At 44.1% G+C, this 27,716-nt stretch overlaps 1 protein-coding gene across 2 annotated transcripts; it reads left to right on the forward strand.

The window, feature by feature from the left end:
• The first annotated feature begins 628 nt into the window (after positions 1-628).
• Positions 629-27,221, forward strand: STAT1 (signal transducer and activator of transcription 1). Of its 2 annotated transcripts, XM_055812275.1 has the most exons (24): positions 629-749; positions 3,211-3,339; positions 3,945-4,089; positions 5,307-5,405; positions 7,265-7,360; positions 8,093-8,171; positions 9,268-9,359; positions 9,973-10,124; positions 10,400-10,558; positions 11,896-11,988; positions 12,418-12,477; positions 13,678-13,707; positions 13,790-13,883; positions 14,522-14,563; positions 15,052-15,135; positions 15,659-15,757; positions 16,249-16,384; positions 18,212-18,267; positions 19,405-19,499; positions 21,713-21,852; positions 23,153-23,338; positions 24,077-24,152; positions 24,600-24,702; positions 25,273-27,221. In XM_055812275.1, the coding sequence occupies exons 2-24, from the start codon at positions 3,212-3,214 to the stop codon at positions 25,294-25,296; spliced, it is 2,268 nt and encodes a 755-aa protein (XP_055668250.1). In that variant the 5' UTR covers positions 629-749; position 3,211; the 3' UTR covers positions 25,297-27,221. The 2 variants fall into 2 exon arrangements, with proteins under 2 accessions (XP_055668250.1, XP_055668251.1); XM_055812276.1 differs by lacking the exons at positions 23,153-23,338; positions 24,077-24,152; positions 24,600-24,702; positions 25,273-27,221 and adding an exon at positions 22,462-22,718.
• The last annotated feature ends 495 nt before the right edge of the window (positions 27,222-27,716 follow it).

A 27,716-nucleotide genomic window follows, 5' to 3' on the forward strand; every position in this document is an offset into this window, starting at 1 on the left:
GAGCCGCGCCTCAGCGGGCGGAGCGGCGGGGGCTGCCCGGCGCAGCTAAAGGCGCCGCCGAGCTTTACCCTTCGGTATCTTTCCTCCTAGGGCAGGAGGAACCACCCCACAGCCTCCATTCCTCACAGGGTGGGAGCCCGCTCCTCACAGGGTCACAACAGCGTCGCCCACCTGCAGGGCGGCAGCCCCTGCCTTCCCTTCGCCTGTTACACGCGCTGACAAATCCTACTTTTTAACCCGTCTTTTAGCCCCTTCTCGGCAGCTGTACGCTCTCTCGCGCGTTTACTAAACTTTTAGCGCAGCCCTGCTCGGCAGCGCCAGAAGCTGGCAGAGGCCTGGCCCCAGGGACGGTGCTCAGGCTGTTTCTGCCTCACCGGCTATCGCCAGCACCGCCGCACTGCTGGACAGCTTTTTATTTAACGGGTGCGAACCTCTCTCCGCTAAACGCGCGGCGCTTCTGCCTGCGGCTGTCCGGGCCGGGCTGCGGGCACCGGCGGGCACCGGCGGGCTCCCCTCAGGCTGCCGGCGCAGGGAGGAGCGCGGCGCCGGGAACACGCCGCCGCCCCCAGGCGGAAAGGGAAGGGGCTGTGGGCGGGGACAGCCCGGCGCGCCGCGCGCCCATTGGCCGAGGCCTCAGCAGCCGGGCTCCCATTGGTCCGGCCGCCGGCCGCCCGCTCCCCGGCTCTGCGGGTATTTCAGAGCCGAGCGAGGGTCGCGGCGCGGAGTCGCAGCGGAGCCTCGACCTACGGGTAAGTGCGGGCCGGGCCGCGGCGAGCGTGTGAGGTGCGGAGTGGGGGTGGTGGGGCTGCCCCCTACCCTCCGCTCCCGGGGAGCCCGCGGTTCGGCGGCCGCCACCCGGGCCTGGTACCGGGAGCGGCTCTGCGGGGTCAAACGCCGCTGGAGCGCGGGGGAAGGGCTGTGGTGCGGTGGGGGCCTGGCAGCGCTGGGTTAGCGGCCGGGCTTGCAGAGCTCAAAGGCCTGAAAGGGCTGCGTGCTGCGCTCGAACGGGGGTGTTGGAGCACAGACCCGCGCAGCTCTCGCCGCCCGTCAGGGGCGCCCAGCTGGGCCCTTCTCCCCGGGCACCCGCGGGCTGTGCCCCGGGCAGGCAGAACGGCCCGCGGGCTGCGCGGCCGACAGCACCTCGCGCGGCAGGTGGCCGAAGGCGGCAGGGTGAGCCCTGGGCCGCTGTGGTGGTCTCTAATGCCTTCTCGGAAGGTGCCAGCTTCCCACTTTTGCAGTGTCTCCCTGCTCACATCCCCAAGGATTATCTTTGCTGAATTATTACTTTGCTCTGTAAGCGCCTCTTTGTATGGTTATCTGCCACCGCTCCCTAGTCCCTTCCTAGTCTGGCAGCTTTAAAACACAGGAATAGTGGAATAAGTCTTCATTTAAGCACTCAGGGAAAAACCCCATCAGACTAACTTCATGCATTTCGACAAATTCTTCCAGCTTTCCTCACCAATGTCACATATAACTGTTTGCCTTGGTACCACTACAGCATACACAAATGCTATGTTACCTATAGTCTGAATTCCATGCACATCAAAATCCTCAAAGCCCTCACCTTAAGCATAATAGCATTTTTAAACTCTCATTTGCTTCTTATGTAGCATGTGCCATTTGGCAGGCGAGGGGACTGAAACACTAATGAATTTGACAGGAAGCCACATACAAGATAGCCCTCTGCCCCAGTGCTGCCCTGTTCTTTGGATGGGTCCAGTCACCCTTTTTTAAAAAAAGTTACAGGTGGACTTCCATCTTACCACCCATGTTCTCAGCCTGAGCTGTTCCTTGGACATATCTTTACATGCCATTTCCACTACAAGATGCTAGCCTGCAGCCCACTAACTGATCTGTGGCTGGAGACTGTACATCAGAACATAAAGCCACTCCGTCATAGAAGTGTTACTGTACAGCGTGGCTTCTCTCAGTCATATTAGTTCATTTTAAGTAACCAGTGTCTGCTCCACACAGAACTTGAATTTAGCCTGAAAATTCAAGGGCATAGCAGAAAATTTTTCTTTCCAATACTTCTCCATTTAAAGTGGCTTGAGATCTAGTCCATTTTCAGAGCAGGCAAGTGGGGACACAAGTAGCCCTTGAAAATGGACCCCTAGAGGTTTCTTTTATTTTTCCACTCACGCTCTTGGTGATGGGAGTACACCTGCGCCAACAAAACGTGAAACTCCACATACTGGATCTTGATCCTGCGGAGTATAGGTGTCAGACACACAGGTCCTCATTCCCACATCCCTGCTAAGCAAGATGACAGTTGCCAGTACTCTAAATGCTGTGAGAAGGGGTTTAAAAGAAAAATGCGACTTCTCAAAGGGAAGTGTGATCTAGGTTCAAGTTATTTTTCACAGAATAGTGCACTATCCTAACTTGAGTGTTTTGTGTTTAAAAAAAAGTTAAACACAGAAGAAGTTGTATTCAGTTTTAACGATTAGCATCTAAAACTGTTACAGCTGAAAATAAAACAGTTTTGTTTGCTGGAAATGCTTTTCCTTCCTACTCCTCTGTCATGGTCTAACCACAGCTGGCAACCAAGCCCCACACAGCTGTTTGCTCACTGCCCCCGGGTGGGATGGGGGAGTCAATCAGAAGAGCAACTCGTGGCTTGAAATAATGACAGTTTAATAGGTAAAGCAAAAGCTGCATGCACAAGCAAAGCAAAACAAGGCATACATTCACCACTGCCCGCAGGCAGGCAGGGGTTCAGCCATCCCAGGAGAGCTGGGCTCCAGCACGCATAACAGGGGCTTGGGCAGACAAACACCACCACTCCAAATGACCCCGTCACCTTCCTCCTCCTTCCCCCGGCTTTATATATTCAGCATGACACCATATGATATGGAATGTCCCTTTGGTCAGTATGGGTCCACTGTCACAGCTGTGTCCCCTCCCAACTCCTTGTGCCCACCCAGATCTTCCTCACTGGTGGGATGGGGTGAGGAGCAGAAAAGCCCTTGGCTCTCTGTAAGCGCTGCTCGGCAATAACAAAAACAACCCTCTTAACAGTTTTAAGTACAAATCCAAGACACAGCCCATAGCAGCTACTATAAGGAAATGAACTCGATCCCAGCTAAAGCCAGCACATCTCCAATTTTGCTGATGTTCATGAAAATCTTGAATGAGTTACTTTTCACTTGTTCAGTCCAAATACTACTAAAACATTTACACTGATTATTTCCCGCTCTCCTTCCTCAGGATGACTCAGTGGTATCAGCTACAGCAACTTGATTCCAAGTTTTTGGAGCAAGTTCACCAGCTATACGATGACAGCTTTCCTATGGAAATCAGGCAGTACCTGGCACAGTGGCTGGAAAACCAGGATTGGTAAGCGTAGAAGTGGGCTGTCAGGTTGTGGGTTAAGCAATGCAGTTACAGGCAGCAGGGGAAGCAAGCTGCTAGGTGAACCTTTGCTGGTACGACAGTTCAGTAGCTGTGTGGGTGCTGTAGCCTGTGTTCCTGCCCCTCTTCAGGGCTTTCTAGAAGGACCCAACACGTAGCATATCTGATTTCCCTTGGTTGGTCTGTAACAAAAATGGCTGTTTTAAAACCCAATCAATTACTACCTTGGCAGCTCAGTCTCTCACTGTTCACATACTGAACTTTTGCCAAGATTTTGGTGGAGTGTCTTCTTTTAGACGAGTGGTACAACACACACATGCATCACGTTTGCTTTTTAGCTTCTTGATGTGCGTGGAATGAGTAAATGAAATTGCACAGAACGTGGCAAGCATAATAGAGAAAAACATTTCTGTGTCAAGGAAAGTAAAGTCAAAGTTGAGAGAATGAAACTGGTGTATATTTGAAGGCAATTCTTACTGCTTGCATCTGCTACAACTGGAGTTGGGAATTAAAAAAATTAGTCCTGTATGCATTTCTTGAACACGGTGTTGAAAGTGTGTTTAACACAAGCATGCCTTAAATTGTTCTAGGGAACATGCAGCCAACAACGTATCTTTTGCTACGGTGTTATTCCACGACCTGCTCTCACAACTTGATGATCAATTTAGTCGATTCTTGATAGAAAACAACTTTCTGCTGCAACACAACATAAGGAAGAGCAAACGTAATCTTCAGGTACGCCTGGGGTATAATGCCTGCACATTTGCTTGAATTGCTTCAGTAGTGCAGTTGGATGCCTTTAAGCAAACTACCCTACCATGAGGGATTTTCGCAGAGAATGTGTGAGAATCTTAATTTAAAAGCCAGAATTCAAATGTTGCTCCATTTTTGTTTTTAATTGGCTACAGTTATAAAGTTACCATTTCAGTACTGGTACAGTTACAGTTTCTGAGAACTCGAGGAAAAAGGAAGTTGTAGTTTGCAAGGTGTTTGCTATATTTATTTGGAGCACTTACTCGAATGTAGTTTCACTTACCCCACCCCTTGCCCAGCAGGTTTCCTCAGCATCCCAATAAGCTGATGCAGAAGAAACACGGGAAGAAATCCTGCCCGTTTAACTGCAGAGCTACAGTTAATAGCAGAGGACTTGTCATTAAACAGCACTTCTGTGCACCATACTGTACTGACAAAGACAAGGGCCAAAGTAATTGGTAGCAAGTGGCAGTCGGAGCATATCCTTAGTGGGCTTGATTACTTTCATTAGTCCTCCCCTCCTCCCTGTAGGGCTTTTCCATAGAGTCACCTTCTCCACAGCCTGTTGCCCACACACCTAGCTTCTCCTCACCACACGTCAGTGACTGGGGGACTGTTTTCTGAGGAGAGGAGACATGACCAGGCTGTACTTGTAAGGCCTGGTGACCCCTCGGGGCAGCCCCGTTCTGAGCAGAGCACAGGCAGTACTCCGTCCAGAGCATGTTTCAATTTTGTATGCCTGTGGAACAATAAGGTTGAATTTGTATCCAGCCTTGACTGCGTGTCCATAAGCAGCAGCTAACAGATCCCCTCTGCACCACTGAGCAAGAGCTGTACCTATCAAACTGGAACAACTGCTCTTCAAAACCAGCAGCTGTACTTCAGAGCTGTGGGAGGATGGCTCTCAAGAGACGAGCTCGCTCCCGGATTGTAGGGTAGTATCTCACTTCTCCCACTACCGTCTCTGACCCCTACCCGTTTTGTGCCAAGTCCCATCTCTTTGTACACTGGTGAACTAAAAATAGAAACTCATTTGGAGATAGTTTCAGCTGTCACACTTGCTGTAGGCTTGGAGCACGTTATGGCCAGTGTGTGCCCCAAGGCTCACAGTCACCCCCTGATCTTTTTGCTGATCGGTTTAGTGAGGGACAGGAAGTTATGGGTAGGAACTTTTAACAACATACTGTCTCTAATGCCAGGATAACTTCCAAGAAGACCCAATACATATGGCAATGATCATCTACAACTGTCTGAAGGAAGAGAGAAAAATACTGAACAGTGCCCAGCTGTCAAATCAGGTAACAAGTCTTTGAATGTTTACTGTGGTTGTATCTATCCTTTGTTATTTGGGACAGAGGGACCAGAAGAAGACTGAAAGAGGAAACAGGCTGTTCTCTCTCTGCCCTGTTTCTTAAAGACGGAAGAGTGAACACCAACAGCTGGACAGTGTGGTTTGTTTGTGCTGTATGAAGCTTTTGGAGGGGAAATGGCCAGGAAGTAATTCTTATTCCTTGACTGATGTAAAAGCTACACTTTTTTTAATGCTTAGCCTGATGTAATAAATCTGATGAGCACAATTTAATAATTACTGCTTGCCTCATTTCTCCATCAAGATTTGATTTTTTTCTTCTGCATTTTACTCCTGAATTTAATCCATATTAAGCAGCTGAGCCTTATTGCTTCTGTGAACTCTCTCTCTGGGAAGATGATGCATCATTCTCCTTCCCAGTTATCTCCAAGTATTTCTTTTTTTTTTTTCTTTTTCTCTCTCCAAGTGAAGCCCATCTCTGAACTATAGGTAAAGCCATATTCTTCTCCTTCCTTATCTGTTCTGACTTTTCATCTTTTTGTGTTTTCTTTGCAAGGAGAACTGTTTTGCAATAAGAACATTCTGCAGTTGGGAAAGGCATGCAAACTGTATAGCTAGATGTAATCCACTTACATAGTAATAGTGATGACTGACCAAGCGTGATACTGAAATACTTCCCTTTAGGGCAAAGCTGGTAGAGTGGCAAGAGCACCCTGGCACAGACTTTCAACAAGGAACCCAATACAACTGTGTCCAAAACAGCTCCACTAAAAATATGACTGACAGACCCCTTGTAGCTGCAGCACAGCTGTTCAGTTTCTGTTCTGGCAAAAGCAGTCATGACTGGCTTTCTAGCACACAATGTATTTGAGTCATTAAAGAGGGAAATAAGTCCTCCTATACTTACTGTTGGCACTAGGTACGACAGCATGCCCTACCTCTGCTTTCTGGTAAGTGTTCCTATTTCCCAAAGCCGAGAAGATAAAATGCAGAGCAAGGCCAATTAATAAGCATCATATAAACCAAAAGGAGAATGTTAGAGTATGCTCAGATCGCCTGAATAGTCTGACTTAAACCTATGATGGGGACTTTTTGCAGTTTACCAAAATAAATACCTTAGATGACCTTAGCTTAAACTGAAGCATTAGTCAGACCAACAATGCATACCTGACTGTCCCACACTGGAGGGACAGCAAGTTTCTAACACCAATTGTTTCATTCCACACATTAACAGTACATCTTGTCTTTCAAATTACTACAACTCTCCCTGAGCAATATCGTGCAATAAACTTCCTGAATGATATTGAGGTCAGCTTTCAAAAAACCTAGAGAGTTCTAAAAATGTGTTTCAATGCCCTGTAGGAAAGAAACTGCACACCAAGTTACCCTTTTTGCCTGTCAACAGACCTATCTTGTTCTTGCTTTTAGCCCGTTTCTCCCCGTATCCAGTGTGGATGAATCTAATACCTGATGTAGACATCATCCAGCCTTCAGGGTGGTGGTTTTCTTGAAACACATTTAGAAGATACATGAAGATAAGCAAAACAAAAAAAATGGATTTGTGCAGAGAGAAAACAGAATATGTTTATAGCTTTATATTGCTACAGATGAAAAAAAAAAGCAGCATTACCTCGCAACTGGCATTTTTAGTCCTCCCTTGTTTCTTGCAAATTCACCTGAACTCGATTTTATGTTATAAAGCCTTAGTATAATTTATCAGAACAAGCATGCTTCATCATGTTGTTTGCCAACAAGAGCCGCTAGCTTACATTAATAAAAAAAAAAAGTATTTACTGTCATGGTTCACTCTGGTTTGACTTCTGCTGTTGTTCTGCTTGCTTCCCTCAGATGGAAGTAGGGAGCATACAGAACACTGTGATTGGGATGCTGGACAAACAGAAGGAGCTTGATGCGAAAGTTAAGGCCGTAAAAAACAGTGTTATAGTAAGTATAGTATGACTTCGGAAAGTAGTGTTTGTTGATTCACAAATGTTGAAAAGCTTTCAGTACATAAGACTTCTAAAAGGACAAATAAAAATCAGGTAATGGTTTGGTTTTCAAGGCTATAACCAGTGATTGAAAAAAGAAAGCAATTGTTTGTCAGTAACACCATAATGCAGATTGGTATTTGACTAGTTTAGCAAGATCAAATTTCTTGTGCCTGAGTATTGGCAACAAAAGCATTTTACCTATCTGGAATACTGAGGAAAAACTAACAAATCATATACTGACCAACTTGTTGTAAACTAGAAGATAGATTTTCATTTAACACATACACGTTTGTCATCTTAACAAGTAGTGTCATGACAGAAAGCTTTTATCCAAGCAATATCTAAGAATCTGGAAGTTTGTTTAAAAAGCTGTGTGCTGTTCCAGGTTTTTCCACTGTAGCCTAGGTTCTTCTAAACTCTGGAACTTATGGAAAAGCCCTTATTGTCTAGCCATATATTTAAAATCACTGGATTTTTAGTTAGCTGAGAAGAGGGAGGAAGAGTGAATAGAAGGTGATTAAGTGTAGGGTTATTTCCTCTTCGGGAGTTCCAGGAAAGGGCATTACAGAGGTGAAATCCAGTTCTGAAGCAAAGGGCTAGTACCAGGTAGTTCCTAGTCAGAAGTAGTCTTGCATTACATAAAAATATTGAATAATTGTGGCCACCCTTCATTTGTGCTTTATAGGACGTAGAGCAAGACATCAAGACATTAGAGGATATGCAAGATGAATATGACTTTAAGTGTAAAACCTTGCAGAATAGAGGTGAGTAATTTATCAAGGACACACCCTACTGCATATAATTTGTAAGAGTATAAACTCTGCTGCCTTGTGTCAGGAAACGAAACCTAACAATGTGTAGCCAAACATACTGGGAACGTCCCTCCTCTTTAATTCTACTTTGATAATGCCCCTCCATTAATGCCAATTTACACCAAAACCTAAATTCCTGAAAATGCATTCTCTGCATCTGTCTGTTTGTACAAGAGAGCCTCTTTTGTTAACACAGACAGCATTCCTTTGTCCTTTATATCTCTTTGCTGCTAGAAGCTGCAAGCCCTATAGATTCTGTCACTCTTCAACCATACACCTAAATAGTTAAGTTTAGGCTTTTCTTTGCCATCTTGTATTTCACAAATGCCTTCCTGCTTCAAGTTTTGTATTTTCTTGTGTACTGAGGGAAGCACATGCAGCTGTAGGTCACACTGGTTTTATTATATAGACCTGCCTTTTTCTTTTTTTGGCTACTTTGTTCTAGAAAAGGCTTCAGTTTCCAACACAAATTGGCAGTTGATCATCCCTCAGAAGAGGGATGTGTTCAGAAGATCCCAAGGGGAGCACTGAACCAGGATCTTGCTCTCTGTACTCGGGGGCAGGGAGCACTTGTGTGAGGCAGACAGGAACCCCTACCCTCAGGTCGGTGGGGAGCAGAGGTGGTAGCCAGGGCGACTGTAGGACCTGTCTGCCTGTGCTGCCTCAGGAGGCTCCGAACAGCCTCCCTTGAAATAACCTGGCAACAGAAGTTAACCGTTAGGTAATGTGAATGATTAACACCTGAAGTCAGCACGAGAACAAATTGCTCAGTGTGTATCTTTACACAATATAATCATTATTTTACGTAAGGTTCTTGCACTAAAAAGCAAGCAAACTCACATCTCAATTACTTTGCTGGGATAGTGGCTTTTCCTTGCATTAGTGCTTTAGTTGCAGACTCTGTCCTTTCAGAAGCGGGAAAGGAGGAATCCAAAAAAAAAAAAAATCTAGGAGATAGTAAACATTTCCTCCCTTAAGCTTTAAAGATACACTTCACTTGATGCTGGCCAGGCAGGTCCTCATGTACACGATTTGGACTTTTTTACAGAGCATGAGTCCAACGGTGGGTCACAGGAAGAATATAAGAAAGAACAGATGAATCTCAAGAAGATGTTTTTATCACTTGACCTCAAGAGAAAGGTAGTGCTCAAATTTTCTTTCAGAAGGCAACAGCACTTCATTTTGAACACATGTTCATTTTCATTGGATTGACATAAATTATAATAGAAAAGTTTTCTATTATTATCTGTTAAAGTAAGATTTCATTTTGTCCATCCTGACTAAAAATCTAGAATCCCTGTAAGCAATTTTATTTCTCTTCTAGCAACTTTTATCACTGTCAGGTAAAACTAGACAAACAACAAGAGGGAAAGTGTCATATCAATAGTCATGTTCTTGAGGAAAAAACCGATTTAAAAATTTGCAGCTCTAATGGAGTTAGTACGCTCCCTCTTGTTGCAGTGCTCAAATCCACAGCAAGTACTGAGTGATCCCAGATATACACTTGGGAAAGACATGGAAGAGATACACTGGCTCTTCAGAATTTAGCAATAGCGACTATGCTTTGTTTCTCCACTTAATCTAGCAAATCCTCCAGCTAAAATGCATGCGTTTCTAGGAAACATCCTCTGTTGACAGAAACTATTACTTTGAGGTGCTTGCAGAGGTTTGAGAGACAGATAGCATTAGCTAAAACTTAGTTTTCCTGTATGAAGTCTTTTTAATAAACAAGGCAATTTAATACTCTCTATAGGAAGTAGTGAACAAGATAGTACAGCTGCTGAACACCACAGAGCATACTCAGAGTGCTCTTATTAACGAGGAGCTGGTGGAGTGGAAGCACAGGCAGCAGACTGCGTGCATTGGTGGGCCACCCAACGCCTGTCTTGACCAGCTACAGAACTGGTAAGTCTTAGTCAAGAACTGCAGTGGACAGGAACCTGCAAGCGTGTTATGAAGGAACACCAGATCCGTGAAATACACCGATTATTTATATTACGCATTTTTATTCTGTCACAGCATAACTATGTTTCATTGATTTTATTACCTCACCATATTTCCAATGGGTGAAAAGTGTTCTCTGTGCACTGCCTAGTCCTTAGGGACAGTCACCTGGCTGGTGTCTCAGCACTATTACAATACACAATCTTATTACTTTTAGCGTGCTTTTGTAATTGTAGGTTCACCATTGTTGCTGAAAGTCTACAGCAAGTTCGTCAGCAGCTCAAAAAGCTTGAGGAACTGGAACAGAAGTTTACCTATGACCCTGATCCCATCACAAAAAATAAACAAGTTCTGCAGGATCGAACATACAGTCTGTTCAAACAGCTCATCCAAAGGTAACAGACAAGAAGAGTCTTTTTGTGCTTGCATGAATAAATGGATGGAGAACACCTTCCCTTCTGTTCCCTCAGTATTTCCTGCATGCTAATTTGGCATTTTCTGAGGTTTTCCAGGGCTTGTCACAAACAGTAAACTGACTGGCTTTGATGTTTACCCTATCTAGGTTTTCCACAGGTTTAGGCTCATGGAGAGGTTTGTAATCAGTCATTTAATCATAGCTTCTGCTAACTACAGTCTACGTTGACTACAGAATCAAGACTCGTAGTGTTTTTTTGTGCTTTAAGCTTCAGCCCTGCAAAATTCAAGTAAATAGAGGCAAGAAGCCACCCGCAGCACCAAGCTGTGCCCAAGATAAATACACACTAGATTCTTCAGCCCTTTTTTCTCTGGACACATCCTTTGTCTCCAGCATGGAGAGGCCAGCACTACTGCTGTATCATCTCTAGGATGTGAGTTACTATAGCTGATAGTTGCCCCACATAAGACCAGAGTCCCATTCCATAAACATACAACAAACAAAAATCAATGTTGTAGAAGACTTTAACCTAGCAGGAAAGAGCAAGGACTTAGATACAGTAGGTAACACCCTGTTACAGGGGTCCAGAACCCACATTTCTATAGTCCCGTTCAGGTGCTTTGACCACTTGCCTTTCATTGGAACTGCTTTTCAGTGAAGTGATGGCAGTGAAGAGCTGTAGAAATCCAGCTGCTGTTTAGTTATCTTGCCTGTGCTTACAGTGGAAGGAAAAGTCTCCATGCTGCCTAGGACTCTGTAGCATTAGAAACGCTTCAGGATTTGTATCTACCTAGCACAGTGTTACATAAAAAGATGCTAGAGATGGCAGCAGTTTAGGCTGTTACCAGAACAGGTTGGCCTCAGGGGTTTGTGGGCTTAGCCAGCCCTCATCAAATCCGCACATAGCTTAATCTAGCTCTTGGGCACCTATTTTGACATAGCACTGTAACCAGAAGAATTTAGTGAGCACTGGGAATGGCAAAGGAAGCAACATTCCTCACGTGTGTTATGCTACGTACCTCAGTGTTTACACACTGTTGGATTTCAGGGAAGTTTGAGGTAGCAGTCTCCCTTCTCAAGCCATCAATTTATTTAGACAAAGCCAAGCCACATGAAATCACTTTATGCTCGCAATATTTCTAGCCCCATCAACAGAAATGAAAGAAAATTACAATCTCTGTAGACTGAAACTGAACAAATGAAGTATATAGTACTGCTGGTAAATCACCATTCCTGTAAAGTTTAATTTTTTATGCAATTTCTTATTCCTTAAGAACACTGATAAATCAGAGTGCCTTTAATCTGTTCTTTCCATAGCTCCTTTGTGGTAGAGAGGCAGCCTTGCATGCCAACACATCCGCAGAGGCCTTTAGTCCTGAAGACAGGCGTACAGTTTACTGTAAAGCTGAGGTATGTTTTCCCCTTCCCACTCATTGCGTGGTAAGCCTTTCATGTCACCGGCTTCCTCCAGCAGAGCACGTTGCACATCTTACGCTGTAGCCCAAGTGCTACGGTCAAAAGGAAGCAGGCTCCATGTGGCGTGGGGGCATCTTCTAGCAAAGTTTAACTTGCAGTCAGCTTCTACTCTTTACCAGAAATGGGGGGTATTGAGTGTATGAGAAACACAACCAGAGCACTTAGTCATGCAAAAGAATAACTCATTTGCCCATCTAGTTTCCTTTTTAATTACAATCATGTATGAAGCAAGCCTGGAGCCTGCATGTGGCCCCGAGTTGTGCAGCTCAGGTATATCTGTGATAAGTAATACGGTAGCAGAGAACCTATCTTTTGCAATTGGCAATAGTTTGGGTTTGGTTTTTTTTTTCCCCCTCTTTCCAGGTTGCTGGTGAAATTGCAGGAATTGAACTACAACTTGAAAGTGAAAGTTTTATTTGATAAGTATGTTGCATTTTTCTCATCCCTTTATACATTAATAGTAAACAGTCCCCGTGTTCAGAAATCCAAAAGGCTGTCATATTTTTAAGTGCCGAGTTGGCCAGCAGCAGGCTGGTTCCCCGTGGCAGCAGGTACATCCCATCCTCCCTTTTTCTTACCCATACCCTTGCTCTAAATCTCTTTCTGCCATTAGAGAAATGTCACAAAGTACAGACGGCCTCAGCTTCTTGCCACCAGCTCTGCTCAGATGCACCAAGGAGAGCTCGCTTCTGCTGAGTGCGGGCACAGAGCAGCACTTAAGCAGCATGTGCACTTCTAAACTTCACTGTTGCAGATGTTTCAGTTGGGCTAGCTCTAGGTGAAAGTGTAGAAACTGTTTTCAGTCACATAATTTAGTTGTGTCTTTAAAATACCTTCCTTTTTGGGTAGCCTCTAGTGATGAGTCTAGCTACCCCTAAAACTGTCTTTGAATTAGGGGTATAAACGAGTCTACCTTTAACATGTGAGACATCCTTAACTAGTGAAAAACTATAGCAATAGCAATCTAAACAGACTATTACCAATATTTTGTAAGCAAGTTTAGCTTTTTATGAGCAATACAGTTCAGATGAATTCAGCGTTTACTTAAAGGGCAGGGAAATAAATGTAACACTGTCTCCAAAATAATGACAGTGGCTGTGCTTCTAAGAAAGCAGATGAGGTTTTGTCTTCCCATTCAAGTCTTTAGGGGGCATTCCATTCGCTTGAGACAGCTCTGAGGTCCAGAAACTTGCATGGAGTAGGGAAAAGGAAAACTAATTCTTATGTGGATGTGGGAACCGAGGCTTTGAGAATTGCACCAGATATAATGCAACTCAGTAAAATCCTGAGAAGTGGGAAAACCAATTCAAGTGATGCAGCAATTTATTCTGCAATATTGTATGGTTTGAAAGCAAATTTAGAATGACAGAGCTATATTTTTTTTCCTCAGAGCAAGAGTTGAAACCTATGTGGTAAAAGGACTTTGATTATGAGACCCTCATAGCAAAATTTAAGCCTCAGTTAAAGACAGCCTGCATAGCACAATATTTGACTGCTTGAACCAATTGCCTCCTCTTGTGCACAAAAGGCTTCAACCAGTTCTCATCAGCTGTCAGCTGCTAAAACACTTAGTCTGTGGCAACATCTTTGAAATATTTTTGTCTTTTTTTTTTTTTTTGACAGAGATGTAACCGAGAAGAACTCAGTCAAAGGGTATGTAGCATCGCAGTTCGGTATATTAATGTTGGGTTTTTTCAGTGAATTTGAGACTCAATTCTTTTCTGTCTTCATGCAGGTTCAGGAAATTTAATATTTTGGGAACAAACACAAAAGTAATGAACATGGAGGAATCTACTAATGGAAGTCTAGCAGCAGAATTCAGGCACTTGGTAGGGGATTTTTTTATTGGCACATCCATTTAATTGTGTGGGTAGAGGGTGTGGTAGGAAGGATAGAGATTGCTCTTACTGAAGTCACTGTTTACTTTTGTAAAAGAGGAACTGTGATCATCTCCCCTTTTTCTTTGTTCTTCCCTTTTTGAAATCTTTGGATCAACTGAAGTGCTGTATCTTTTGTCGCTGAAGTAGGGCCAGAAATGCAGAAGTATTTTCTACTATGGAGCTTGTGTTGCAACGAGTTCTTTGGAGGAGGAAGAAAAAAAGCCTGGAAATGTTGTTCAGAACAGACACTGTCTGGACTTTATTGTCCAGTTCAGAGGGTACTTTGATAACTAGTATTTCATCTGATCCTTCCTGATTCACACTGCTGTTCTTACAAGGCCTCTTACATAAAGTCATTACATCGTAACGGTGCAATATCTGTTTTCACAGATGAATATAAAAGAGTAGTAGTTACCTATAGTTTAATCCTACAGCTTTCACAGCTTCGACCCAAATGGAATCAGACACTAGTGCAGCCAGTTTGCATACAGTTGATCAACTAGAGCATGCAAGCATTTCCATCCTCTACCACTTTCATTTGTGGCTGATATAAACAAGTGACAGGGGGTTTTTTTGTTCATTTGCAGCAACTGAAAGAACAGAAAAATGCAGGGAGCAGAACAAATGAGGTAAGCAGCACAAACATTTGAGACAATTCTCCACTCAGCCTGATGAAGAAACACACAGGTTGACAGATCAATCAATAGGAGTTCAGGGCTTCTAGGAAGTGATCCACGTAGGAGGCATCTACAAGCAAGAACTACTGCCAGAATGCTGTTCCTCTGGACTCTCCCTCACTGGCATCTAGCTTAAACATTTCGGTTAGGACTTTCTGGCAAGGACAGATTTTTCTGTGGCTTCTAGGTAGGAGCCAAAAACCCCACAAACAACCAAAAAAGGTGCTTAGAGAGTACGCATTTTAACAGGCAGTTTTAGGAAGTCAGCAGCATCATTTGACTTTGACCTGTAAACTGTTTCTGAAGTCTAGAGCAAGTAACCTTAGGCAGAAAAGGTTCCCCCCCAACCATGATAAATCCCCTTACCTTCCCCCCAGGCAGTTTTCAGTCCCTGAAAGGTTTTCCCTTTTTTCTTTTTTTTTTTTTTTTTTCTTTTTAAGGGTCCTCTCATTGTAACAGAAGAGCTTCACTCTCTGAGCTTTGAGACACAGCTGTGCCAGCCTGGCTTGGTAATAGACCTAGAGGTATGTCCTACATGAAACAGATAGACTTTAATTCCTGTATTTCACTCATGCTGACAATCTAAACTTTTTTTTTTAAAGCGCTGGCTATCAAGCACTTTCAGTTATTTCAAACTATATGAATGAGATTCCACAACATCTCTGTATAGACACATGCAGTGAGAATGCTGTCAGATCTCTGGGTAAATAAGAGTAGGTGTTCTTTGCAGGCTGTCTGATAACCAACCCTATGTTGTAAGCTCTAGGTATCCATTTCCCTTTATTTCAGAAGCAATATGCTATGTACCATTACTATCAGTGCTATCATATCTGACACTAAATGAAAGTCTTCATCAGATAAAAGTCACCTAAGTCTTTCTAGCATTTCATCATACTAACATTTTCTCCCTGCGTGCAAACTTCAAGTGAGAAAGTGAAGACCATGCAAGGAGGGACTTACGATGGCAGTGTGTTTGAGGATAATCTAGAGGAGGACTGCAGTGGCAGCGCAAGGTAGTCTGACATGTTTCCTTTTGTACCCTTTCAGACAGCTTCCCTTCCCATTGTTGTGATCTCAAACGTGAGCCAGCTTCCAAGCGGATGGGCTTCTATCTTATGGTTCAACATGCTATCTACTGACCCCAAGGTATTTGCAAACCCCAAAAAAATGCATCAGAAATGCTATGTGTAATTTTCAAGCATTGTCTCTATATTTTTTCCATGCAGTAACTCTTAATGGCTTTCAGGTGTAGCAAGAGGCACAGTGACTTCCCTATCCTAAACAGAGCAACCTTCAGATCCCACATAAGGATAGTATACATTGTGTTAGTGTATACAGTACACAGCGAGAAGCCAAACATTCAAGAATTAAAATACAGCGCATTTGAGTAATCTAGGAATTCTACCCAGTGGGAGAAGACACATCCAAAGCAGAGCCCCAGAGGTTGCTTTTTGCTTTTCCTGGTAAAGAGTGCCTACCCCTGTCAGACTAGCAGCCTGCACTCGCTGAGCTGTCTCAAGCTGACATCCATTCTTAAGTCTTCGTTTTGTTTTGGCAATACACTTTTATTAATTTAAACGGCATTCCAAAAATCAATGTTTATTAACTATAGATTGTATTTTTCCCTTCCATTCTAGAACTTGTCCTTCTTTCTGAATCCACCTTATGCAAAGTGGTCTAAACTTTCTGAAGTTCTGAGTTGGCAGTTTTCTTCTGTAACAAAGAGAGGACTTAATGCAGATCAGCTGAGCATGCTGGGAGAGAAGCTACTTGGTATGGCCTGCTTCCATCACAGATGTCCTCTTTGAATTGAAGCTACGTCTTCACTGCAATCTTATTTTAAGTTTTCATTTCCTCTCACACCTTTTCCCCTCATACAGTATCACTTTAGAGTAGTGAAGCGTTTTCCAGTTTTCAGTATGGTAGAATTTGTAGATGAAGGTCAGGTCATGAGAAAATCCACAGTTCTAACTTAAGTCCTATGTATTAGGGCAAGGCAGATTGGGGCTACTTTTGCCTTTTGAAGAGCCACTAAAGTAGTGCACATGTTCAGTCAATCTTTAGAGGTGTGGCTGTTTCTTGACTTTTTTTTTTAAGCCATCTCCGTTAATTTTAATTTCACACATGCCCCCAACTATGGTGGGGGCTTACTCTAACAGCATAAATACAGCTGCAATACCAAAATGCAAACACTATGAAACTTTTAAAGGACAGCAAATGGAACATCTCCCAGGCAAGAGTCCTTAGTAAAAGCCTAATCAGCCACGAGCTTTGTTTCCAAACTCCTTGTCAGTTTGCCTGATAGGCAGAGCACTTGACACCGCTACTGAGTTTGCATAGTAGACTAGGTTAAGATACCATTGTTTCAGCATATTCTACTAACTTAGGTTTCAGGAAGCATTTATATTTAAAAGGATTTGATGTTAGTGGGTTTAGGTGGTAAGTACAGCATTCAAGTAGTCTTTTCCTTTAATTTCCCCAAGACATAAGATCTGACAAAAAGCTTACCGATTTAATAGATTACTTTTTCTGAACTCTTCTGGGAGAGTAATTTCTTTAGTTTAATTAACCATCATGAAGACAAAGTGACCACTGACACATTTCTGTAGTCACTTAGCATTTCAGAACTTCAGAGATTTTGTCAAGCTCTGGTAGCAGCAAGGATGCTATTTAAATCTCTACAGCTAAAAGTAGTTCACTACTGAGACTGTTCAACAACCTGGATTTTTTTTTCTATATTCAGGATTCACTAGTGCAAGGGGACACAGAATCTAACAGGGTGCCAGGATACAACTCATCTGCTGGTTTTGTGATGTGAAAGTTGACAGAATCTTGCTCTCTAACACTAGCGGCACAGAAACCAGCTCCCTAATCCTATATATATTTTAGGGAGATTAGAGGAAAAAGCAGCATATGCCCGACTTCATTGAAACACATAGTGTGATCTGTAACAGAAAGGATTTGGCTCCGAATACAGTCAGGGTCCTCAAAGCGCTAGCTAGCTACTGTAGTCACAGCATAGGATTTGCTTTGCTGTTTGAACGTGGTTATGAAACACTAACATAAAAACAAGGTAGGGGGAAATGATTGCAACAGGAATGACGCGAGTCTGTGGTTGGGGCAGACCTAGGAGTCAAGAGTTTCTGGAGCAAGAGCCCAGAAGTCACCAGAACGGAGAAAAAGTGCTTAATCCCAGAAAGATATTGTAGAGTCTGCTGCGCTCCTACAGCAAAGCCTATGGGTTGCAGTTCTCTCGTTCTGCTGGAGAAGAGATGTGCAAGATTTCAGTCTGCTTCCTGGAAGCATTTTGAAACTGGCAAGTGTTAGGTGTAGCACAGCACAGAACGCCTCAGAACAAGTTGGTTCCCATTATGCAAGGTCTGTTTAATACATCTGGTCATTCTGATGCAAACTTCTCCAGAGGGGAACTTTGCAAGCCCTCTTTGCACTAGTCATGAAAACACAGTAGTCCTTTTCTTTTCTTGCTTAGTACAACAGCTCAGAATTGTAGATAAACACTGAGAACTTGGTGCTTTAGGTGCTTTCCTTCCAGCCTAAGTAACTTGCACAACATGACTGAAGTCTGTTTATTCTGTTCAGGGCCAACAAGCGGAGGATCTCACGATGGCCTTATTCCTTGGACAAGATTCTGCAAGGTATGAACACAGTTTCAAAACTGAGATGAAGAGGGAACTCTGTCTTGGGTTGGTTGGGTTTTGTTCCCCCCACCGCCTGGTGCTTTCTTTTTCAGAATTGTACCCGAATTATTCTAGAGTTTATATGGTTGTGGGAGGTTTTAGTGGTGAGGTTAAAGTAGCAAGAGGAAAAAGGGCTTGTAACAGCAAGGAGCAGATGATTTTGGATTGCTTTTGAGTCACGTAAAAATGTAGAATTATAATAAAAATATGTAGAAAACCGCATCTTTCAAACACAGCATCTTTGTTATTATTAAAGCAGTTGCTGTTAATAGAATAGCTCTCCAGTTTAACTATTACAGAAAATTTTTACAAAACCCCCACATGGCAAGATGCACGATTCTTTTGCCATCGTGAAGGGCATTTCCCAGACTAGAGGCAACTGGATTAGGCTAAGCAGAGGGCAGCCAAGAGGGTCAGCGTGATGGCAGAAAGCCACATCATGAGATTTCATAACACTGGCTGCAGCAAGGCAGGAGGCTGCATCACATTTTCTTTGGCTTTAGACCCTAAACTGGTATAGATAAGTGGGAAATGACAGCAGGCAGAAGCAGAGCAAAGCTCTGGTGACCTACAGGTACTCAAGGTCATTAATACGAGTGCTTCTGAGGAATTGAAATCCGAGTTTGAACAGAAAATGTCTCTGAGCTGTTCTGTTCGCCAGCCTTGTTGAAAGCCCCACAGTGTTGGATTATTTGGATGTCCCAAGAGCGCCAACAGGGACAGTACCCAGGCAGAAACCAGAGCCATTCACTGGCTCTTAGACCGGTGGTATTGCACGAGAGGTGATGGGTCATGGCTTTGTGGGTACTGTAGGCTCATGTAGGCGTTCACTCACACTGCCTCTTGCCTAGAATTCTGTACATGCTTCATTCCCAATAGTTTCTGTCCTTCTGGAGTAGAGAAGGAGAAAGAAGGGGGGCAGGAATTCTAAGAGAATACAGGGAATGTGGGGAAAAAAGGGGAGAAAAATGCTGGAATAAGTAGATGCTGGCTCTCAGCACTGACAGCTTGCTTCCTTTCTGCTTAATAAAACTGATGTTTCATTATCCCTGTTCTCCCCCCTCCCCCCCCGCCTTTCCCTATTCTGAATTTCAGGAAAATATAAATGATAAAAATTTCCCGTTTTGGCTGTGGATTGAGGGAATCCTGGAGCTTATTAAGAAACATCTCCTGTGTCTCTGGAATGATGGGTAAGATGTAGTTATTGCCTCCAACCTTTCATTTAGGCTACAAGTTGCATCCTCAGGTTGCAAGGTTGTTTGAGAAGGTACTTTGGATCCAATAAAATAGAACCTACAACCAGAAAAATCTGAGGCAAATTAATTCTAGTAGGGAAGAATCCTCTAATGAGGCAGCTGCTTAAAGCAAAAACATCAGATGACCAAGCTGTCCCACTTAAGTCACAGAGCAAGGCTTTGAATGTTAGATGGGTTTTTTTTTTTGCCTCTGCTCACACTGTATGTAGGTTCTTCCCACTGTCTAAAATGGAGACTCCCTTGTGTTGACAGGGAAGACTGAAGTACAACAAAGTCATCATCCATCTTAAAAAAAAAACAAACAACAAAACATACACCACAAAATCCCAACAAGCAAAACGCCTACCCCACAAGCAACCATCGTGGTGAGCCTCCTGAGGGTGGCAGCAGCCAGATTCTGAACTTCTGTGTCTACAATATGAGTCCAGAAAGTAGGTTTTACTGATTTTAGTAGAGTATTAAGTAATTGCTGCCACAGACAGGTTTAGCCAGGGTCACAGTGACAAAACCCTGTCGACAGCACGCTCACAGCAGAGCATCCTAGCATCCCACAAGCTTGCAGGATCTACAACAGCAGGGTTGCTCTGTCTTGCTATATTCAGCAGAAAGCTTCCAATTACTACCCCCCAGCTCTAGATCGGTTCTGTCGAAGCCCTTTATAGTGCAAGCCTTGTTTCTCTGCCCAAACCTACGTATTTCTTAGCTAAGCAGACTCCAGTGCAGTGGGAACTTCTGCTCCCATTACTGAAGCAGAGTTGCAGTTCTGTCCTGTTTGGTGTTCCGCCTCAGCACGGCTGTGTGCCTGCAGGGTTGGTTCTGCGTGTGGCTTTGATAGTATACAGGCTTGAACAGCGTTACTCATTGCCCTCTGTTACGAGGGCAATCCCCTGCTTAGGGTTTAATGGAAGAGAGGTGCGAGCTAAATCCCGAACGCAGTCAAACCCAAAGATTTACTACTCTTAGGTTTCCCCCTCTCAGCTGGCTTTGGTGGATAGTCACAGATCTTTGTTTCCTAGAAAGGCAAGAAGGGGAAACTGAAGGGAAAACTCCTGTCAACTGCAACGATACTTGAGTGGGAAAGAGACAAATCTATAGTATCCACTAGGATAGAGACTCCGCTTGAACACAAAAGAATAAGTATTACAGCCTCAACAAGCATTGTTATACTTAAGGCATGGAAAGGCAAAACACTTTCGTTATACACAAGATATTGGCTACTAAACACATTTGTTACCCAAAGCATGCCATTTAAAAAAGAAAAAAAACCACAACAAAGCAAAACAAACCCCCGTAAAACAGGATAGCTTACAGCAACTCAAATTCTAAGCAAAGTCATGATTTTAGGTGGGTGTGTTGGTTTTTTTTTTTGCAAAAGGCGCTTTTCTTAACTGAACGGACAGAAGGACAGTTGTACTCAAAACTTCATTATCGATGGAGTATTTTAAGGAATAAGAAGCAGTCCAAAGAAATTCTGACCTTTTTAAACAAATCACCCGGGGTTTGACCAGGGTTGTGCCCTAGTACAAGTATGGCTTGTGCAGCTCGCTCCCCACTGCCTGTTCATTTCCTATAATTACCCCGTTGGCCTCCTCGCCAGTGACATTCGCTGAACATAGTGAATTTGCAAGGTTAGTCACACAGGCTTAATAGCTTATCTAGAAAATGCATGCAAGGAATAAAGCAAACCCCACCCCTGTACGAACACAACCTGGTAGCTAGCAAATTCTGCTTCATCAGCCAAAAAGGAGAAACAGCTGTTCCTTAATACACTTTTGAAGTTAAAACCACTAGCTGGGATCCAACCATATTACATATAAATTCACTTCTGCCTCCACAGCCCAGCTTTGACAGTAAAGAACAAGCTCTCTTATTCTGAGCTCAGAAAAATATTTGTATAAGCCACAAGGCCAAAGGAACAGTGCCGAGGAAAGCTGTGGCGATTCATGGCTTCCACAGGGCAGCTCCAGCCTATCCATCCCACTGCTGGCTTTCCAGCTCTTCACCCGATAAAACCTTCTGTGAGGCTTTTTACAAGTATTTCAGCTCTTCCAAGTGACAAAAGCTTTTTAGTTTTCTCTACCTAGCTCAGCACAACTTGGGGTTTATGTTGAGGTGTAAACTCAAACTTTTTCTTTTCAACATTACAGCTGCATCATGGGTTTCATCAGTAAAGAGAAAGAACGTGCTTTGTTGAAGGACCAGAGCCCAGGAACATTTTTACTAAGATTCAGTGAAAGCAGCAAAGAGGGAGCAATCACATTTACGTGGGTAGAAGGATCTCAAAATGGTAAGCCAGTAACAGAGAACATCTTTGCCTTCAAAATATGTTTACATGAGAACAAGAAACCTTCACACTCTTCCACACCAAGAGCCAACATGATACACCACCCTCGCAAGCAGCAGGCCACAAACGGCAGCAGACAGACCTTAGCGCAGCACATGAGCCCCACAGCGACTTGTTCAGGGTTTCAGCTGGGGCTGATAACACTGCCCAGGTACTGCTGCTGGCCTGGAACTCTGCTGAGGACAAGCTGCCTCCCCCCCCTCCTTAAGTTCTTTCTTAGCAAGACACCCTTAGTACATACACACCTGCTTCTCCCTCCAAACCCATATCAGCTTCCTATCAGAGATTTATTTCCCAGGATAAGTTCACTACAGCCACATTCAGCGCTCTGTATTATTGTTCTCTCCCACTGCTCCTCATATACAACACTCCCTTCTCAAACAGCTTTACTTTAACTCATGGTCCAAAACATTTGATCCTCCTCACATTCTCCATAGATAAAGCACATACTCACTTCATTTTCCAAGCAGTTCTCCTTCCACCAATTTCCAAAAGGCTGATGAGGAGCTTGCTTCTTCAGTTAGCTGGACTGTTCTCTCCTCCTTTTTCAAGGAAACCTGGAGACTCAAAAACTGCAAAAAAATCCCACCCCATCCAGCCAGGGCTCCTCTCTTATCATACTACTTAAATCAGCCCCACCTGCCAGGATGGCACAGCTGCTAGCATTCACTTGGATGAGCCCAGGATCTACAACAGCTGGAAGAGAAACTGCTGAATGTACTTGAATGACTTCTTTCCCTTTGCTGCCTTCATACCTGAGACATCCAAAAATCAAGTAAAGAGAAAAGGCTGATAGTATGTGGAACATTCAGGGAGGTTTTATCTTTCTCTTTCTATGATGCATAAAAGCTCCAAGTGGTATCTTGGGATCAGGCTTCCTAATAGGCAATAGAGTTGGAATGACATCATTTGGAAGAAGGTTGAAAAGGTAGCGCGACTTAAATTAGTTGATGAAATACTGCAGTTAATTTCCACAGCCAAGTCACCCCAGTCATTCTGAATGCAAACTGCACCAGGAGCCATCACTACGTGCTATCCCCCCGTATGCTCTCCTGTCCCACAAAACAATTATGCTCCTTTTGAGAGGCATTAAATATTTACCTGTGGCACAGTAGGTGTCATCCAGGCGAGCCTTTTGCTCATGGGACCTCTGAATTTGTGGAAGTGGCTGCAGCTTTTTAGGACAGTTTTAGAAAAAAACTTTGAAACCACCTTTAAGAGTCACTGCTTTTCTCCTCTGCAGAGCCCCAGTTCCATTCGGTAGAACCGTACACCAAGAAGGAGCTCTCTGCTGTTACGTTCCCCGATATCATTCGCAACTACAAAGTGATGGCAGCTGAAAACATTCCTGAAAATCCACTGAGATTTCTGTACCCAGATATACCCAAAGACAATGCCTTTGGCAAATACTACTCCAGGCCTAAGGAGGGTGAGTGCTAAAAATGGCTCGTACGCTGTCAGTGCGATGTCTGTGCTTGAGGTGCTTGGGCACTGTGTCGGTTTGGTGGCATCGAAAGAAGGGGTAGCGCTTGGTCGGAGTGTCCTGGCAGCCTGTGGCACGCCGGAGTGCTGCCCAGCTGCAAGGTGACAGCTTTAGTAGGCTAAGAACAGGTCTGGTTTTAAAGAGGTGCAGCATGAGATCTAGTCAGATCAAAAAAACCCCAAAAATAGTTGTCACTGGCCCTTACATGTGAGCCTGTGAGGTATTTCGGAGATGTAGGTTCCTGCTAGCAGCCGGAACCATGGCTCACATTGGACTGGCACAAGGGCTGGGCCTGCCTGGGCGGCCTGGCAGCACGTGTTGGAGAGCTACACCAGACTTTAGTGGGGGCTCTGTTCCCCGTTTTCGGTAGGGGAAGAGCAAAAAGGAAAATGTGTCTTAAAAATGGAATAAATTAACCATAGTGCTGTGTTGATAGAGCTACATCAAACTGTAGCAGGGCTTTTGTACCCTGTTTTCTATAGGGGAAAAGGAAAAAGGAAAATCTGACTAAAAAATGGAATAGGTTAACCGTAGTGCTGTAAAATGCATGAGAGAGACTTGCCCCTTATCTGGGTCACAGGCTTTATTTTTGGTACAATAAAGATGGCAATGTGAAGTAAACCTGCTGAAAAAAAAACCCAAGCTTTTTTTTTTTGCTTTTTTTTTTTTTTTGTCTCCTTGAAGCACCAGAGCCTATGGATTTGGATGGTCCCAAGGGAAATGGCTACATCAAGACTGAGTTAATCTCCGTATCTGAAGTGTAAGTGGAATGCTGGATTTCTAGGAACTGATCATAACTTTTTTAGCTGTGGTTCATGGGTATTCACAGTATTTAAGGTGTAGGCGCTCCTGTCAAATCCCTCCTCTCTCAGAGGATCTGATCACACTGCGTGCATGCAGCGCAGTGTTTGAAACACCAGGTTTAGGTAAAAACCCTAGAAACTTGCAGGTAGTTGTACTGGCAAGTAATTTCTTGAAAAGCAAGTTCTTACAGACTTGTTGGGCTTCCATTAGAATGTAGATCACCGGGTAGGCCCAGTTTTCGCTTAAAGCCATGCTGGCTTCGTAAAGTGTATTGCACACAGGCTCGGTCTTCTTCACAAGAGACCTCATTAGTGGCCCTTCCGGACTCAGAGCCGGACACGGCAGCCCAGATGTGCCTCACTTTTACAGTGAAGGTTTTTCCCTGCTCTTCTCCTCCTATTAGCCACCCCTCCAGGCTCCAGTCTCCAGAAAATCTGCTCCCCATGTCTCCTGAAGAGTTTGACGAGGTGTCTCGGATGGTGGGCCCAGCAGAGATTGACACTGTGGTATGTATCATAAACCCTTGTGGGAGGCTTGAGCTGGGACGTGCTTTTTTCCTTTGTTTTTCCCTTCGGACGTACATCAGACACTTGACAAGCTAACGCTTCGGAACGAGTCTGTTCAGACGCGTAGGAAAAGCTGGGAATCCCGAGTTAGACTGGGATTGCTATCAGTTGTTCTTTCCCCTTGTTTGTGGGGATGAGGGTTAAGGACAGGAGGGGGAGGGAAGACGTGGGGCAGGAAGGAATAAGGCTGTGCTCCTTCCGAGGGGTCTGGGTGGGGAGGGAAGCTAGAGCAGGCGTGCAGCTTGGAAGCGTTGCCGTCCCAGCGCTGCTGAGGTACCGCCTGTTAACAGACAGCAGCCTCGTCCTTTTGGGGTGTACTTCAGAAAAAAATTCCAAATTGAAGCGTGGGGTTGTCTTTTTTTTTTTTTTTTTTCCCCATGGTAGTTTGATCCTAAGATGTGAATCTGCTGCTCTTTGGCGAGGACCTGGTTGCACTTTGTAGTTAGTAAAGGGCAGAGTATTAGGTCTTTACTTGGCTTGTTTAATTGACATCTACTTTTCTTGTTGCAGATGTGTTCAGCATATTCAACTTAAAGGCTGAGCTTTTTACTGCTGATTAGCTTACGCATCCTGCTCTGCAGTCAATGGCTTGGTGACACGCTTCGATTCTTTGGTTTCTCAACCTGAAGGTCCAGTAGCAGTTTTTAACTCATGGGCATATGGACAGCATTCTGAGCAGCCTCCTTAGGTGCACTGGTTTTGTTTAGAAGTTCTTTGTTAAAGAATTGCCAGTTAGCGAGATACTGCGCCAGAGCCGAGTTAAAGAGGAGGATGGGAATGAGAGGCAAGAGTGATGGGAGAAACACGCTTTTTTTTGTTTAAGGGAATTAGTTAAATTTAATGTTTAAAATAGTTGGCTGTATGTAGGCGGCTTCAAAGGAAAGCTAGCTCCTCTGCGGAGGTTCTGCTCAGAAAGCTTGCACCTTCTGTGGGAACTACTTCTCAAGAAATTTCATAGCTTTGAATTTTCATCTGCATCACAGAAGAGAAACGCTCTGCAGGTATACACCACACTGAACCCACGTGCTGCTGAAGTTTGACCTGGTTTAATCATTTCCTAAGGGCATGGTGCAGCGAGAGAGCATAAGCCGAAAATGTTAGCTGGGTTTCATGTTCGCTTGTTTCTTAAGGCAAGGTCTCCTTGTGTAGGACATCTAGCACGACCTTTCTCACGAAGAGCACTTCTTAGGCCACCACCTTAAAGCTGTACTGGAACATGCTGAGCTTGTAGCTCAACGGGTACAACCAAGACTAAAGCCTCTGCAGGCTGCAGCCGTGCTGCCTAGCGGCAGCGTCGGCCAAAACGAGACCTACTCTTAAAGACTGCAGAAAGGGCTGGAGGTTGTTTTTATTCGCCCTGTTTGATCTAGCAAGGTGAGGATCTGGTCGCTCATATCTTTCACAATAACAGATGTGCCATGTAGGTTAGAACAGGTGGAATGGAACTTCATTTTCTCATGTACTGTGAACCAGGGCATTTGTTGTAACTGTTGATTTGAATAGCTAGAAGACCTTACAGGCTTTGATAATGAAGTGTTTTTGCAATTAGGGATAAAGCAAAGGGAAGAAGTTAAATTTATACGGAGCAATAGCTGCAGGGCATGCCATCTTTAGCACTTAAAGGATGGAGTTACCAGAGCAGGAACAGGTTTGTTTCTCAGCACCTTTGAAGATAATTAACAACTCGCAGTCAAGAGGCAAGGCTCTCTTAAGCAGCTGGTCTCTAGGATGCAGCCGAGCGGAGGGACAGACCGCAGGACCCCGCACACAGCACCTTTAGGTGGCCCTGCTTGAGCAGGGGGGTTGGACAAGGAGACCTCCAGAGGCCCCTCCAACCCCAGCCCCTCCGTGACACAGTCGCTGCTGCAGCTTCTCCAGGCGCTGCCATCTGTTCCCAGTGCCTGGCAGGGTGGCAGTGGCCAGTGTCACTCACAGGGACTGCAGTGCTGCTTTGCTGCCACTCAGAAGCGCTGGATCGACCAGCTGCTGCTCAGAAAAATAAATGGCTGGTTCAATTTAGTGTGCTGTGCCCAGGAAGACTGATGTGCCCCGTGCAGTCAAGAGAAAGAAAATCCGAAGGACCTAGAGCACACAACGTATTTAGCAATGCTTTCCATTTAAACTGACTTTTAGTTTTGGTGCCCCAGGCCCCTGAGGTTAACAGTGCTACAGAACATCACGGCTGGTGACCTGATGCCTTTATCTTACTATAACTAGCTGAATGTGTGTCTTTACTGTAACAGAAAAATCCAGTATTTGTTTGTTGAGCTACATCTCGTACTCATGTTCTGTATGCAGCTGTTTATTTTCACTACTTTTATACTTCCAGTTTTATTGACGAGGGTGAAATTTTCTTGTGAGATTTAAAGCAATCAATGGCTTTGTCTTTACACAGCCAGTGTTTTTTTCCCTGATGGAACATTCTTTTGTCATTTTAAATAAACGGAACTGTCAGTTGACGCTTTTGTCCCTTCTCTTGTGTTTTGCCTACTTCTACTATAAAGATGACGAGTCTGCCAGTAATTCACTGTGTATCTCATTTTAAACTTGTTTGTGCAACTGAACGGTTACAGCCCTAAAGCCTAAGGCAGTGGAGATGCATTTCAGTCAATACAGTGCTGCAGGTCAGCCTGCAGTACGGGGTTCTTAGGAGGTAGCTATTCTGATTTGGTTTTTAATTATTTCTGGTATCGTATCACTGGGGTTTTTTTATTTCCCCAACCAAACTTCAGTAAACTCAACTTGAACTTCTAATCTGCGTTGATCAGCAGGATAACCAACCTACAGGTGAACGTTACGAGCTATCAAGCTGGTCCACGGCTGCGTCATTTCCCCTTGGGGCTACCCAGTGATGTGATTCCTTGTCTCACACTTGTCAGGCTTTTACATTAACTACACAGCCAGAATAATAATACAGGAAAGAAACAGTTGGTGAGATGGAGGACAGCAGGAGT

Source organism: Falco peregrinus, chromosome 8, assembly GCF_023634155.1.
Source record: "Falco peregrinus isolate bFalPer1 chromosome 8, bFalPer1.pri, whole genome shotgun sequence".
Taxonomy (NCBI): Eukaryota; Metazoa; Chordata; class Aves; order Falconiformes; family Falconidae; genus Falco; species Falco peregrinus.